Source organism: Pempheris klunzingeri, chromosome 10 (genome assembly GCF_042242105.1).
Source record: "Pempheris klunzingeri isolate RE-2024b chromosome 10, fPemKlu1.hap1, whole genome shotgun sequence".
Taxonomy (NCBI): domain Eukaryota; kingdom Metazoa; phylum Chordata; class Actinopteri; order Acropomatiformes; family Pempheridae; genus Pempheris; species Pempheris klunzingeri.
The window spans coordinates 3,893,073-3,908,078 of NC_092021.1; the positions used below are offsets into that span (position 1 = coordinate 3,893,073).

The 15,006-nt window shown below is 42.1% G+C and overlaps 1 protein-coding gene across 1 annotated transcript; it reads left to right on the plus strand.

Moving 5' to 3' along the window:
* Window positions 1-397: 397 nt before the first annotated feature.
* On the plus strand, window positions 398-11,799 carry LOC139208328 (interleukin-10 receptor subunit beta-like). Its single transcript, XM_070837969.1, has 7 exons — window positions 398-529; window positions 1,273-1,396; window positions 3,493-3,671; window positions 7,062-7,216; window positions 9,147-9,297; window positions 10,495-10,640; window positions 10,899-11,799. The coding sequence occupies exons 1-7, from the start codon at window positions 475-477 to the stop codon at window positions 11,079-11,081; spliced, it is 993 nt and encodes a 330-aa protein (XP_070694070.1). The 5' UTR covers window positions 398-474; the 3' UTR covers window positions 11,082-11,799.
* The last annotated feature ends 3,207 nt before the right edge of the window (window positions 11,800-15,006 follow it).

A 15,006-nucleotide genomic window follows, 5' to 3' on the forward strand; every position in this document is an offset into this window, starting at 1 on the left:
GCTTTTAGCTTTAACCCCCCCCCCCCCCGGACACCCGCACACTTGTCCCTGTGTTCGTGTGAAAGGTGACAACAGACCAACACTGGCGACGCTGGAGCCGCGTGAAGCCCCGTTTCCGCCAAAGTGCTGAACGAAACTCCCATGAATGGAACACTTCCCCGAAGCAGTGTGACAGTGTGTGACAGCGGTGACGTGCTGCTCTCTCTCCCCCCCTCTCCCCCCTCTCTCCCCTCTCTCTCCTCCTCTCTGCTCGGCCGCGGGTTCCTTGAAGCTGCAGACGTTTCTGCGCAGGACGGAGTTTCGTTTCGGCGGACTCTCCCTCCCCCCTCCCTCCCCCCTCTGTTGGTAAACGGTACCAGGAAACACACACACACACACACACACACACACACACACACACACACGGACAGACAGTTCAGAAGTGAAACACTCAGCTGGATCAGCTGAAGTGACACAGGAGCCTTTCGGATAAACATGTCCGCCGCCACCTGTGTCTTCGTCCTGCTCTCTACACTGTGCGGATCCACAGGTAAAGCCTGTCTGTCTGTCTGTCTGTCTGTCTGTCTGCCTGTCTGTTAATCATTGAAGTGAGTGTGGGGTTCATCAGAGGAGGAAGTGTCTTACCTGTTAGCTGGACAGGCTACCTCAGCCCACAGACAGTCAGTAGGACTTCACTCCTGGACCGGATTCACACGGAACGAAGAAAAGGCGACGTGTTGAGAGAGAGACAGCTTGTGAGAGAGAGACAGCTTCTGAGAGAGAGACAGAGAGTCAGAGAGAAATAAACAGAGATCGCCAGGTTACTTCTAGAAGTTCCTTAGGAGTTGAGCAGAAGTACAGCTGGACCTGTTGATGGTGCTTGGAGATGTTCCTCCTCCCTCTGAAGGACTGAAGGACTGAAGGACTGTCCAGCTGTGACCTGGATCACTGAGGACCATCACAGACAAACTTCTAGAAGGGTTCAAAGTGATATTCTGAAGATGAAAGAGTGAAACAGTGATGGTCATAGTAGTAGATGTACAGGTGGATTTAACCCTTGGATGGGTAGTTCGGCTCATTTTGATGAGTCTGAGTTTGAAAAAATAAAGACCATGAAAACGGATGAACGCCATACAGGGGTTAGTACTGATATGAGTTTATTCAGAGGAAAAGCTTGAAGTGCTCAGATAGTTTATGGTCTTCTCTGTTCAGGAGTGTATCCTACCAACTTATTAGTGCGGTACTTCAGCCATAATACTAACTTTGCGTTCTGTTTGGATTTGGGCTGTGCAGTGGTGTCAGGACTCCTCCACAGGCCCACAAATGTCCACTTGACCTCCTATAACATGGATCTGGTGCTGAAGTGGGGAGCACCTGAAGGGGCAGCCAGCAGCGTGGTCTACACCGCAGAGTACAGGTGAGTCACCACTGAGCTCAGTCAGTCAGTGTGTGATGGTGGAGAGCTTCATTTGGAGATCATGCATTGTCAGTTAGGTTTATCAGTGTGTCTACAGCATATCAGAAAATAATGAAAATCACTATTCTCAAAGCTTGAAACACTGATTTTCATATGCGGGTGGCTTGTTTTGTCCAACCTGCGGCCTGAAACCCAAGTTACTATCATAAGATCAGCAGAAAACCAGCAGATGAAAACTGAAAGAGCTGAAACCAGAGAATTTTGGTCATTTTAGCGTCAAACATGAGGCACAGCTTATTAAACCGACTCAGTGGAGGTCAGCATTCATTAAAAGTCACTAAACAATTCATCTTCTTTTAGAAGTAAGACTGAGTTTGGAGAGCTACATACAGCAGTAACTAACAGTGAAAAGTTCTAACTTTGTACACACACACACACACACACACACAGTATGACTTCACACAGCTATAAGCTAAACCACGTTGTAGGTAGGCTGCCATCACTGCCAGATTCCAGATTCCACTATTCTGACAAACACAGTTGCTGAATTTGCATATGAGTAAAGTATGTCCTCCACCTCCTGGTACCGTTAAATGACTCTGTGGTGCTGTGATCAGGCCGCTTACAAGCAAAACCTAATTTTCATCTGCCACTGTTGCTACATGGTGGACATCAGCAAACACATGGTAATCACTGGAGAAGGGTTTGTGTTTAAAAGTGGTTGATGTGGTCTCAGAGCTTCCTGTTTGGATTGAGGGTTTGGGTTTAACAGATTCCAGATTTTATCAGGAGCATAATTTAACTAACTGCCAAACAAGTAAGGCAAATTAGCAGTACTTGCAGAGAACCCCCCCCCCCCACCACCACCAGTGACACTTCCCTCTTCTCAACAACAATACGAGTGGTGTTGTGTAAAAGCACCCTCTCTCATGGGGAAGAGGACTGACACACCCAGTGTACTGTGACTGAGCACATGTCAACATTACACTGTTTGAGCTTACAACTTTGAGCTTAGTTTCATTTACTTCTCCATGTTAACTGTAAAGTTCTAACTTGTGCTGTGTGAACTGGGGTAACATCAGCAAGGATGTTATATTGATTAAATATTATAGTTGTATAATCCATGTAATAATAATAATAATAATAATAATAATACATTTTATTTTTAGGGCACCTTTCAAAGCTCACAAGGTCGCTGTACAGAATACAAATAAAACATATAATATAATAGATAGAAATGGCATGATGTGTATATATTCAATTCAAATACAATGATGTTATTATGTTGTTGTTATTTACCTAAAGCAACAGGCATGACCAATTTCTGTCAAATGTGATTTATTTTAGAATGCGTTTTGGTTAGAAGGTTAAAGGATAGCACCGGCACTACGGCTGTAATGAGGCCCTGTGGTGCAGCTGCTCACAATACAGAAGTCAGTACAATACTGACTACTGGCCGCTGCTATCGACAGACTTAGATTGTGATACGAGGTGTGCGAGAACATTATGGATTGGATCCATACAGAGATCAACCCATAGATCTTTTTTGTTCAACCACAAACAGCCATTACATTCCTCTTTTCAAAGCAACCACACTCTATTGACAGAAACCGTAATTTCAGGAGGTAGAACTCGGCAGTTGCCGGTCTAACGTTGCCTTGATCGGTTAGTTAGTTTGTGTTATTGTGTGGTGCACAAAAACTCAGTCGGATCCAAACTAACCCTTTAAAACGCCAAAGCCACACAATAACATAAAGGAACTACTGTAGGTAATACACTGACTGTGGATAAACACCTCACACAGCTCAACCTCAAATAATCCAAAGTATCCCTTCAAGGTTCTAAGATGTGTTAAGGTATAAAGTAGTAATAATGTGTTTACAGCACAAACAATGCAACGTTAAAGAAGTAGAAGAAAATATTTTAAGCAGAATTTCTAAGATTTATTAATGTGTCAGAACAGTATCTATTAAAAGACTCACAGATACACATAATGGAACATGAAAGGTTTTTTCCGTTGCCTTTCAGTCTGTCATCAAAAACACGCCTGAAACTGAAATCACATACATAACACGAGTCCTGTGTTCTGTTCGCAGAAGCACCGTGTCAAACTACAGAGCGGGCTGTGTGAACATCTCCCACCTCGAATGTGACTTCAGCCGCCTCAACACCTCCATCAGCCAGTACGGGAAGTATTCAGGCAGAGTGCGGGCGCAGCTGGGGGCAGAGAGCTCCGACTGGGTGGAGAGTAACCAGATTAACTTGGACAAAGACAGTGAGTAGAAACCCTCTGTGTTACGTGGCTTTTTACTGCGAAACAGTGCATGCATGTTCATTTGTAGTGCAAAACTGCACCGTGAAGATTAGCAGCAAATACAGATGATTTTAATTATAGACGAGATCATTTCTTACAGCTGAATATAGACAAAACGGAAACTTAAATGATGTCTAAAGCTGTCACATCTGATGACAAACCCACAGAAAATTAGAAACCCAACCCTGTGGTTCCTCTCTGACTGTTTTAGCCTCCATTGGTTCATTTTTCTAATTTTACCGTCTGCAGCTCAACTGCTCTGCTTTGTTGTCATGGCTTCATTTTCAGCAGCTGTTTTCCGAGTAAAAGCACTGATAAACCTCCTGTGCATGACCTGCCCAGCAGGTACTGGCACAGACAGAGGCGGCCCGGTGAACATAGTGGAGCATTTAGCTGCTTAAGAGCCAGATATTTTTCTCAGGAGTTGGTGGAGAGTGAATGTTGGACTTTGTGGTGGTAAATAGGCAACTGTTGTGTTCACAGCTCACACATATCAATTGTTTAGTTGATCTCCACCAACTTTACACATCAGAGTGTGTTTCCACTGGAAACTAAGCCGCAGCACTACTGCTTATTTGAAGAACGCGTATAAAGCAGCAGATATTTTTCTCAGGAGTGGAGGCCAAAAGCAGAGCAATAAGAGAGTGGCTATTAGGTTAACATTCATCAGATAGATACAACTCCAAATGAATGATAACATTGCTCAGTGATGATATGTCAAATGTGTTGTGATCTTTAGCTTGTTGTAAAATTCTTTGCTAAGTGACAAAAATGAAAGAAATAAATAAAACTGATTAATGCGGCATTAAGTAATTGATAATGAAAACAGTTGTTAACGGTAACCCCACATTCTCATGGCCGCAGTGTGTATCACCTCTTTATAAATAGAGAAATTGCCCTTTTCAGACAGACATCACCTTCCAGATAGAACAGCAACATAAAACAGACTTATTTAGCACTGAGAACTGAACATTAACCGTTAAACAGTAAGCAGTGAGCATTCAACAGAAATCAGTCTGACAGCCAAAGCTATAAACTCTCTAAACTAGTGAATTAATTGGGATTCAACTGGCAAAACAGAGCTAATTGTGTGGATGTGGCAAAAGAGAGTTAGGTGATCAGAATTACCGGAGAACAAGGACAATCAATAACCAATTTATGAGGGATGAGATTTATTACCACAGGCATTAGGGCCTGATAACTAATAATGTCATAAAGATTTTGATTAATTTCAAAGCTTTACTGACACTCTTAATCGATATAGGCAGTTGTCATTTATTTCGCCTACATTATTGCAGCAATGTTTCAGGGTGAGCAGCTATTTTGGCGAGGCCCTCGGGTGGCTGTCACAGCCTCCCAGCCAGGTGACACCAGCTGGATGCAGTAGTTGTGGCTCAATGACTCAGACAGTGGCGGCTTTGGTAGCTGATGGGCCCTTTCCTCCAGCCTGTGATGGTTTGGGCTCGTGGTAAACTGGTCGTCGGATAACGCTCCGAGCTTCATGTCCGAATAAACTAGTTTAAATGAGCTTAGAAGTGATCTCGCTAACCAAATGAAAACACTTACTGAATTACACAAAGGATTCAACTGAATCAGGTGATTCAAGCGAGTAAGAAAAACTGTGAAAAGAAGAAAAATTAGGAAAGTTAGTGATCAGTCATGAACTTCTGGACAAAAAGAAAGAAAAAATAACTATAATAAATAAGTAATATATTAATAATAAATTCGTCTTCAACATCAGAACTCAACTGTCAGAGTTTAATACTCCATCTTACTAATACTACTAAATAAACTAATGAACAAAAGATTATGGAAACTTTATTAGATTATGTAGCAGGTTAAAGGTCAGATATTATGCAAAATGCACTTTTTAATGTCTTTTCAACGTAAATACATGTCCTCGGTGTGCCTTGAGACTGTCAAACTGTGAGAAAAGACCATCCTCCTACTTTTTTTTCCTGCTCTGCCTTTCACTTAATGTGTGATAACAGGCTGTTTAGATGTCATTAAGGGATCTGTTGAACAAGGGATGCCTTCCAGTCCTACAGCAGGCTGACTGTCCTCCTTGCTGTATGCTTTTGTTTTTTCCTCACTAACACCAGCTCCTGGTAACGCAATTGGCTGAAGGCTGAAAATGGCTGCAGCACCCACGTCATGTAAAATACACTGTTGCCCATAAAGTTGGAATCAAATGTTTTTTACCTCTTCTCATGAAATGATTGTGACAGTGTGATTTATTCTTGATAAATAAAGTGTATATCTTCTCAACATTATTGATCAAACTCTTCCAAACATATCACAGTGAAACTTAAACCACAATGAACCTTTGCAAACTGTGTATTCAGGCTTTAACAAAACTGGGGGTATTGAACAATTATTCCAGCTTTATGTACATTTACATATATTTTAGAAGGAACTCCAAATATAAGTAGGAACTTAAAAGTGAGCATAATATGGAACTTTTAATTTATTTAAATATGTGGAATCCCTGAGACTGTTCGTGTGTTTGTCACTGGATGGCAGTGTTGACACATGGAAAAAATATATTCATGAAAGTTAGATTCTGTAACTCAGTCAATTCTAAACTCAAACAAGAAAACGGAACTACTTATCACGAGAACACATGCAGATTGAACATTGGTTGATTGGGTGACTGAACACAGTCTTAACATTATTAAACTTGAGGCAGAAAAAGGGGGAATGCAGGTATAAAGAGGAGACGTTTAGGGTTTGTGTGTGTGTGTGGATGTAAGGGAGATAGAAAGGGATGCATTTTTTAAGTAAGTGAGAAAAAAGCATTTGAAACTGTTCAAATGAAGACAGTCAGGTAATGTCTGCAGAGTCTCGTGTGTGTCCTTCAGGTTTTTCCCCGTGTAAAAACATTCAAAAACAGAGCCATTCCAGTCTGATGCCAAAGGTTCACTAAGTGTCCAGTGTCCTGTGTGCTAGCTCGTTATCAAAGCAGTGCATCCATCCTGTCAGAGTGGAAACGACCACACTTTGGTTTGGAGGTATCCATTTTTGGGGAACTTTGGTTCAAAGCTCAGTTCAAAAGCCCTGCTGACACTCACACCTAGAAAAGCAGAGTTCTGTCGGGTGCCTGTTCACAACACAGTGGTGAGTGAAACCAGCTCAGAGATATAAAAGAGGGTTGTTCTCACTATATGTCCAGAATAACTGTTGATTCATTGAACACACTGTTCATCTTAACACACATTAGTCAGCTGCTCTCTTTGTGCCTGCATGCTACATTACATTACAGAGATTTTGGCTTTGTTAGCTCTGGAAGAACAGCCCCCCTCCTCACATTCTGAGCGGATGTTTTCCCACTCTTCTCCCTCTCTTCCTCAGCCGTCATCGGTTCACCCAGTGTCTCTCTCTTCTCCAATGGGGCTACTATAGATGTCAGCATTACAGATCCAGTATTCGCGGTCTCTACACTCAGAAATGCTTACAGCATTGCAACTTACAACATCACCTACTGGAAGGATGGCCAGGAGGAAAAGGTAGGATGCATACAGTACTGTGCTAACGTTTAAGGCAGGCGTGAAGAAGTGCTGTAAAGTACAGTGGAGATCGAAAGTTTGGGCACCCCAGATAAAAATTTGTATTAATGTGCATAAAGAAGCCAAGGAAAGATGGAAAAATCTCCAAAAGGCATCAAATTACAGATGAGACATTCGTATAATATGTCAAAAAAAGTTAGATTTTATTTCCATCATTTACACTGTCAAAATAACAGAAAACAAAATAATGGCGTCTGCAAAAGTTTGGGCACCCTGCAGAGTTAATACCTTGTACTGCCCCCTTTGGCAAGTATCACAGCTTGTAAACGCTTTTTGTAGCCAGCCAAGAGTCTTTCAATCCTTGTTTGAGGTATCTTCGCCCATTCTTCCTTACAAAAGTCTTCAAGTTCTTTGAGATTTCTGGGCTGTCTGGCACGCACTGCTCTTTTAAGGTCTATCCATAGATTTTCAATTATGTTGAGGTCAGGAGATTGTGAAGGCCATGGCAAAACCTTCAGTTTACGCCTCTTGATGTAATCCACCGTGGATTTTGAGGTGTGTTTAGGATCATTATCCATTTGTAGAAGCCATCCTCTCTTTAACTTCAGCTTTTTCACAGATGGCATCAAGTTAGCATCCAAAATTTGCTGAAATTTGATTGAATCCATTTTTCCTTCTACTCGTGAAATGTTCCCTGTGCCACTGGCTGCAATACAACCCCAAAGCATGAGTGATCCACCCCCATGCTTAACAGTTGGACAGAGGTTCTTTTCATTGAATTCTGTGCCCTTTCTTCTCCAAACGTACCTTTGCTCATTCCGGCCAAAAAGTTCTATTTTAACCTCATCGGTCCACAGAACTTGTTTCCAAAATGCATCAGGCTTGTCTATATGTTCATTTGCAAACTTCAAACGCTGATTTTTGTGGTGAGGACGTAGAAGAGGCTTTCTTCTGATGACTCTTCCATGAAGACCATATTTGTACAAGTATCTCTTTATAGTGGAATAGTGTACCACAACTCCAGTGTCTGCCAGATCTTTCTGGAGGGATCGTGCAGTCAAACGTGGATTTTGACTTGCTGTTCTCACAATCCTGCAAGCTGTTCTGTCTGATATTTTTCTTGGTCTTCCAGATCTTGCTTTAATTTCCACTGTTCCTGATGACTGCCATTTCTTAATTACATTCCGAACAGAGGATATTGGCATCTGAAAACGCTTTGCTATCTTCTTATAGCCTTCTCCTGCTTTGTGAGCGTCAACTATTTTCAGTTTCAGTGTTCTAGACAACTGCTTAGAAGAACCCATGGTGCTGATTGTTGGGGCAAGGTCAGATGAGTCTGGGCATTTAACACCTTTGAGATTGACATCACCTGGTCTTTCCAGACGATGATTGTGAACAATCCATGACGCTGTCAGGTCTCAGCTTTCCAAAGGGGGCAGTACAAGGTATTAACTCTGCAGGGTGCCCAAACTTTTGCAGACGCCATTATTTTGTTTTCTGTTATTTTGACAGTGTAAATGATGGAAATAAAATCTAACTTTTTTTGACATATTATAAGAATGTCTCATCTGTAATTTGATGCCTTTTGGAGATTTTTCCATCTTTCCTTGGCTTTTTTATGCACATTAATACAAATTTTTACCTGGGGTGCCCAAACTTTCGATCTCCACTGTAAGAATGCTTTCAAAAATATGACATTTTATTGTTTATTTTTATCAATTTATAAAATGCAAAGTGAGCGAACAGAGGAAAAATCTAAATCAAATCAACCTTCAGTGTGACACTTCAAAACAGCTACACTGAAATGAGTGGGGGAAAAATAAGGGATCACCAAAGTTATTCGAATTTGTCAATTTGTCAAAGTGATCGACTGCCCTACAAAAGGTTGACCAGACCACACAACTGACCACTTTTCTATTGCTTCTTATAGGCCACAAGCCTCAGCAACATACAGCAAAATCGGGTGATTCTGAGTGAGCTGGACCTCTGGACGAAGTACTGCGTCAAAGTCCGAATCAACACAGAGAGAAACCACAAAGGCAGCAACCCCAGCAGAACAGTCTGTGAGAGAACCACCAGCAGTAAGCATCTTATTTACATAAGTTCAGTAGTTGGCCCGTTGTAAATCCTTGAGTGCGCCTGTGACTTTCACCACCACCAAAAAGGATTTCATCTACAAGTCGTGTTAACAGAGCAGGAGACATTATCAAGTCTTCAAATCACACACTGTAGCAACCATGTTCCTAGAACCGTTACAACAAAAGACTGACACGAACAGATGGTTAGTCATGCCAGTGGCAGGGCTGGACAGATGGAAATGTCGGCTGGTCAGTCTGTCCATCCATCAAAGTGTTTAAAGAGTAGGAAAAGTGCTGAGAAAAGCAAGACAAAACGAGGTAAAGTTGCAATAAAGTTAAAACAAGAAGACAATGCAAAAAAAAAAATAGAGGAGACGGAAGGATGATCAAAGATGAGGACAGTAAAGGAGAAAAATTAAGATTGCATAAATCAGAATAATAGAATAGTCTATACCAGTGTGTTTAAGAGGTCACTGGTTCTGCGAGCCGACTCGGATGATGTGATGTCATCTGATAAAAGCAGTAAGAAGCCTCACTGCTGCCTTCTGGTTGGAGGCCCTACAAGTGACGTTTGGTTTATGCCAAAAAGAAGGACTTACAGTGATAATACTAATGATAAAATAATAATAAGGCTGTTGTCCAGCATCTGACTACTGTAGGTGCTGGTAGCAGCTCCCCATCCCACCTGAATTAAACTTGGTTCATCATAACAAAAGAATGTGCTCCAAAGAACCTGCTGCACTCCAAAAGTCAGTTTTGTTTATGTAGCTCACAAATTTGCCTCAGAGAGCTTTACGGTATATATAATGTACAACATCCTCTATAATGAGACCTTTGATTCCCACTTCAGGTTCATCCACAGCACGTCATTTCTTTGGTGTTGTTTCTTTGTCATTCATTTCAGCAACACTAAGCTCTGCAGGGACATTTCCTCAGGAGGTCAGCATCACTCGGTACATGATATGGTTGCTCTTGAGTCGAAGCATGGTTTGCTGGTTACCTACTGGCCTTCTCTGCTCCTCCTAAAAGCATGTGTCTAGAATTTGTCATTTGAAAGAGTTTGCCAGTCTAAAAATGGCAAAGTAGGCAATTTTGTTATTGTGTGTGTAGGTAGGAGTAGACGACACATTCAGTTTTGCTGTGACTGATTCTATTGCCAGTGCTGCAGGGCATAACTAAAACCTTCTGATTGTTTTACAGATGAAGGGGTTCCTTGGGTGGCAGCAGTGGTGACGTTTGTCGTCATGGCAATAGCAGTGATTCTGGTGGTGGTCACAGTGGTGTATCGGAAAAGTATATCCCACTTTTTCTGTCCAAAAGATGCACTGCCTCAGCACTTTAAAGAGGTGTGTATGTTAAGATGTGTCTGCGTGGATGTGTGTGTTGTTTATAATGACTAATTCACCTTCTTGGGCCATGTGGCACGAACCTGTGATCCTCTTGTATGTCAACACAATTGGCATCCTCATTTCAACTGTGTGCATCTGTTCATTCATGCAGTATGAGTCCAGGGAGTTTTATCCATGTTTTGGATTCTTTAGCCAGATATGAATGAGTTAATGTATCACAAACCTCATTCAGTTTGCTTCCCCTCTCCCCCTCAGTACCTGCTGGCACCCCCCAACTCATCCATGTACCTAGTCACGTGTAACTCCCAGCCGCCCGAAGAGATCTACCACCAGGTCAGCATCATCGCAGACAACAGGCCAGTGGAGGAAGGGTGCGCTTCAGAGACAGAGGGGACTAGCTTCCACAAACAGTCTGACATTGCAGTGGTGGAGAGATAGGAGGAAGACAGAAGGGCTGAGAAGAGCTGAAGAAGAGCTAATCTATCGGCTGCAAGGACTGTTAGGGATTATCAGCAGGGGAAACTTTAACCACTTTGAGAAACATTGAAATAATTGATTCATCCTTGACTTCAGAGTTCTAATGCAACAAATTCTGGAGTAGTCCTGCGTTATTCCTCACATGTGGTGTTACTGTGAAGTGGCATGTAGGTACAGGATTGATTCCTCATCTAAGTGGAACTATTTTTTTGCTGTACAGACAGACAACTAACGTTGCTCACAGTATTACCACAGACTGTACTCATCTGAAGGAGCATGACACACCCATTTGAGCTGCCCACACTAAAGTATTTATGCTGCTATGGTGCTATAAGATGCACATCTACCATTGACTGTGTATGATTCTCTATTGTTAGTGTGGACTTGAAGACATGCATAATCTGCCATTCAGTGGGCACATTTTGTGAAGCATACATAGTTTCAACTGCATCATTGTGGCAATATGAAGGTTTTCTTAATGAATTTAAATTCAGAATTCAGTAGTGATAGTTGAGAGAAGCTAAAACTGAATGTGTGTTTGTGGTGGTCTCTCACAGGGCTGAGTTAGCCACATACTAGTAGAGTAAGCAAGGCAAGCTAACACAATATCCTGCTCAAAGGTTTACACATTAAGGTTGTACTGAGTTGCATTTAAATAAAGTAATTATTTGAACATGTACCGGTGTATCTCTTATTGTTTGTTCTGGATTTAAGCTGACATGAGACATTCATACTGTCGTACAAAATATGGAATGCAAATAAAGGTCTTGTATTGCAAAAACCGGAGGATCATTGTGAGCAAGTGTCCTGGAATTCAAGAAAGGAAAAACAAGAGATGGACAGTCTTAAGTTTGACCAAACTCAACATGAATAACTGATAAACTATAAAACTAATTGATTTATGCCACTTTGAGGTTTGTAAAGGTTTACACAAGCATGGCTAATATTTAATGGTGAAATAATATTTCCCCTCCATCTGTATTCCTGAAGCTTGAAGATTCTTCTCTCAAAATGTTATAAGACTGCATAAACACTCAAACTCAGACTTGAATAATGACACACCTTCTCATTCAGCGGTTTTCTTTACTTTTATTATTTTCTACATTGTAGATTAATATTGAAGACATTAAATCTACGAAGGAACACACATGAAATGATGTAGTGTTAAATAAACCAGAATATGTGTTATATTTTAGATTCTTTAACGTAGCCACCTTTTGCTCTGATGACAGCTTTGCACTCTCTTGTCATTCTCTCAATCAGCCTCATGAGGACCCTCACCTGGAATGGTTTTCAGTTCACGACTACTGATCTAATCTATATTATGGCAAGAACCACTCAGCTAAGTAAAGAGAAACGACAGCCCATCGTTACTTTCAGACATGACAGTCCGTCAGTCGGGAAAAAGAACTTTGAATAGGAATAGGAACCATAGAAACAGCAGTTACACCTGATGTGTACTTGGACTGTTTTTCTCCAATTGATCTTGCTGAATTGACCTCAATAGTCTCCTCATCTAGACCATCAACATGTCTCCTAGACCCCATTCCTACTGGACTACTTAAAGAGGTCCTGCCCCTAATTAACACGTCCTTACTGGATATGACAAATCAGTCTTTACTAACAGGCTATGTACCGCAGTCCTATAAAGTAGCAGTAATTAAACCTCTCCTGAAAAGGCCTACTCTTGATTCAGGTGTGTTAGCTAACTATAGACCTATATCCAACCTTCCCTTTCTCTCCAAGATCCTGGAGAAAGTTGTAGCTAATCAGCTGTGTAATTTTCTAAACTCTAATAGTCTATTTGAGGATTTTCAGGTTTTAGAGCGAACCACAGCACAGAGACAGCACTGGTGAAGGTTACAAACGACCTCCTTGTGGCGTCAGACAGAGGACTCCTCTCTGTCCTGGTCTTGTTAGACCTGAGTGCTGCTTTCGACACCATTGACCATCACATCCTGTTACAGAGACTGGAGCAGTCCATTGGTATAAAAGGAACTGCATTAAGCTGGTTTAAGTCCTATTTATTAGATCGATTTCAGTTTGTACATATTAATAATGAATCCTCTGTCCACACTAAGGTTAGACATGGAGTTCCACAAGGTTCAGTGCTTGGACCAATACTCTTTATCTTATATATGCTTCCTCTGGGTAATATTATCAGGAAGCACTCATTAATTTCCACTGTTATGCAGATGATACACAATTATATTTATCAATAAAGCCAGATGAACACAATCAGTTGGCTAAACTTCAAATCTGCCTTAAGGACATTAAGTCCTGGATGAGCAGCAACTTTCTGCTGCTAAATTCAGATAAAACTGAAGTTATTTTGCTTGGCCCCAGACACCTCAGAGACAGCTTTTCTACTACCATAACTGCTCTGGACGGCATTAATCTGGCCTCCAGCTCCACTGTGAGGAAACTGGGAGTCTTATTTGATCAGGATTTGTCCTTTAACTCCCACATTAAACAGATTTCTAGAACTGCCTTTTTCCATCTACGTAATATTGCCAAAATCAGGCCCATCATATCCACTGATGATGCAGAAAAATTAGTACATGCATTTGTCACTTCTAGATTGGACTATTGTTACTCATTATTATCAGGCTGCCCCAATAAGTCGTTAAAGACTCTCCAGCTGGTCCAGAACGCTGCTGCTCGTGTTCTGACGAGAACTAAAAGAAGAGGCCACATTTCCCCTGTACTGGCTTCTCTTCATTGGCTTCCAGTAAAATCTAGAATAGAGTTTAAAATCCTTCTCCTCACCTACAAGGCTCTTAAGGGTCAGGCTCCATCATATCTTAAAGAGCTCATAGTACTGTACTACCCCACTAGAGCACTGCGCTCCCAGAATGCAGGTCTACTGGTGGTTCCCAAAGTCGCCAAAAGTAGTGCAGGAGGCAGAGCCTTCAGCTATCAGGCTCCTCTCCTGTGGAACCTCCTTCCAGTTTGGGTTCGGGGGGCAGACACCCTCTCTACATTTAAGAGTAGACTAAAAACCTTCCTTTTTGACAAAGCATATATTTAAGGGCTGGCTCAGGCCTTAGACCAGCCCCTAGTTATGCTGCTATAGGCTTAGACTGCCGGGGGACTCCTATGGTGCACTGAGCTCCTCTATTCTCTATCCTCCTCTTCCTCTCCATCGTTATGTCTCATGTCAGCCAAATGTCTGCCTCTAACTTGCTATCTTCCCCGGAGCGTTTCTGTGCTTTCTCATCTCTCAGGTTCCTGTGGATCCTGTGGATCCTGGTCCTGGTCCTGGCCCTGCTGATGTGGTTCTCTGGTTCCTGTGGGTCCTGGTCCCGGCCCCGCTGATGTGGCTCTCTGGTTCCTGTGGATCCTGGTCCTGGTTCTGCTGATGTGGTTCCCTGGTTCCTATGGATCCTGGTCCTGGTCCCGCTGATGTGGTTCTCCATCAGCCAATGGATGTGTGTCTGTCCAAGGCTCCAGCCTGTCCGTCCTTAGGAGCTGGATCTCTCCTTCACTGTGGTGCTCCCGGAGGTTTTTCTTTTCCCACTGGGTTTTTTGAGTTTTTCCGTCCCGAAGAAGGAGGGTCATAAAGGGCAGGTGATGCCTCGGACTGATCCATTGGCCTCATCGACTGCTGGACTCTTTATTAGATTGTTTGTTCGCTTACACTTGTTTATTTCAGTGAACTTTGTAAAGCAATGTGAGACACTCTGTTGTGATATTGGGCTATACAATTGAATTGAATTGAATTGAATTGAAAATGTTTCCTCAAGTGCAGTCGCTTAAACCAAACACCATGATGAAACTTGCTCTCATGAGAACCGCGACAGGAAAGGAAGACCAAGCCTCACCTCTGCTGCAGAGGATAAGTTCATTCGTAAGTAGTAACCAGCCCCAGAAACCACAAATGAAC

Coding starts and splice junctions, on each gene's coding strand:
- LOC139208328 (XM_070837969.1), top strand. CDS start 475: ATGTCCGCCGCCACCTGTGTCTTCGTCCTGCTCTCTACACTGTGCGGA. Junction 530..1,272: donor TACACTGTGCGGATCCACAG/GTAAAGCCTGTC, acceptor TGGGCTGTGCAG/TGGTGTCAGGACTCCTCCAC. Junction 9,298..10,494: donor CTGTGAGAGAACCACCAGCA/GTAAGCATCTTA, acceptor ATTGTTTTACAG/ATGAAGGGGTTCCTTGGGTG.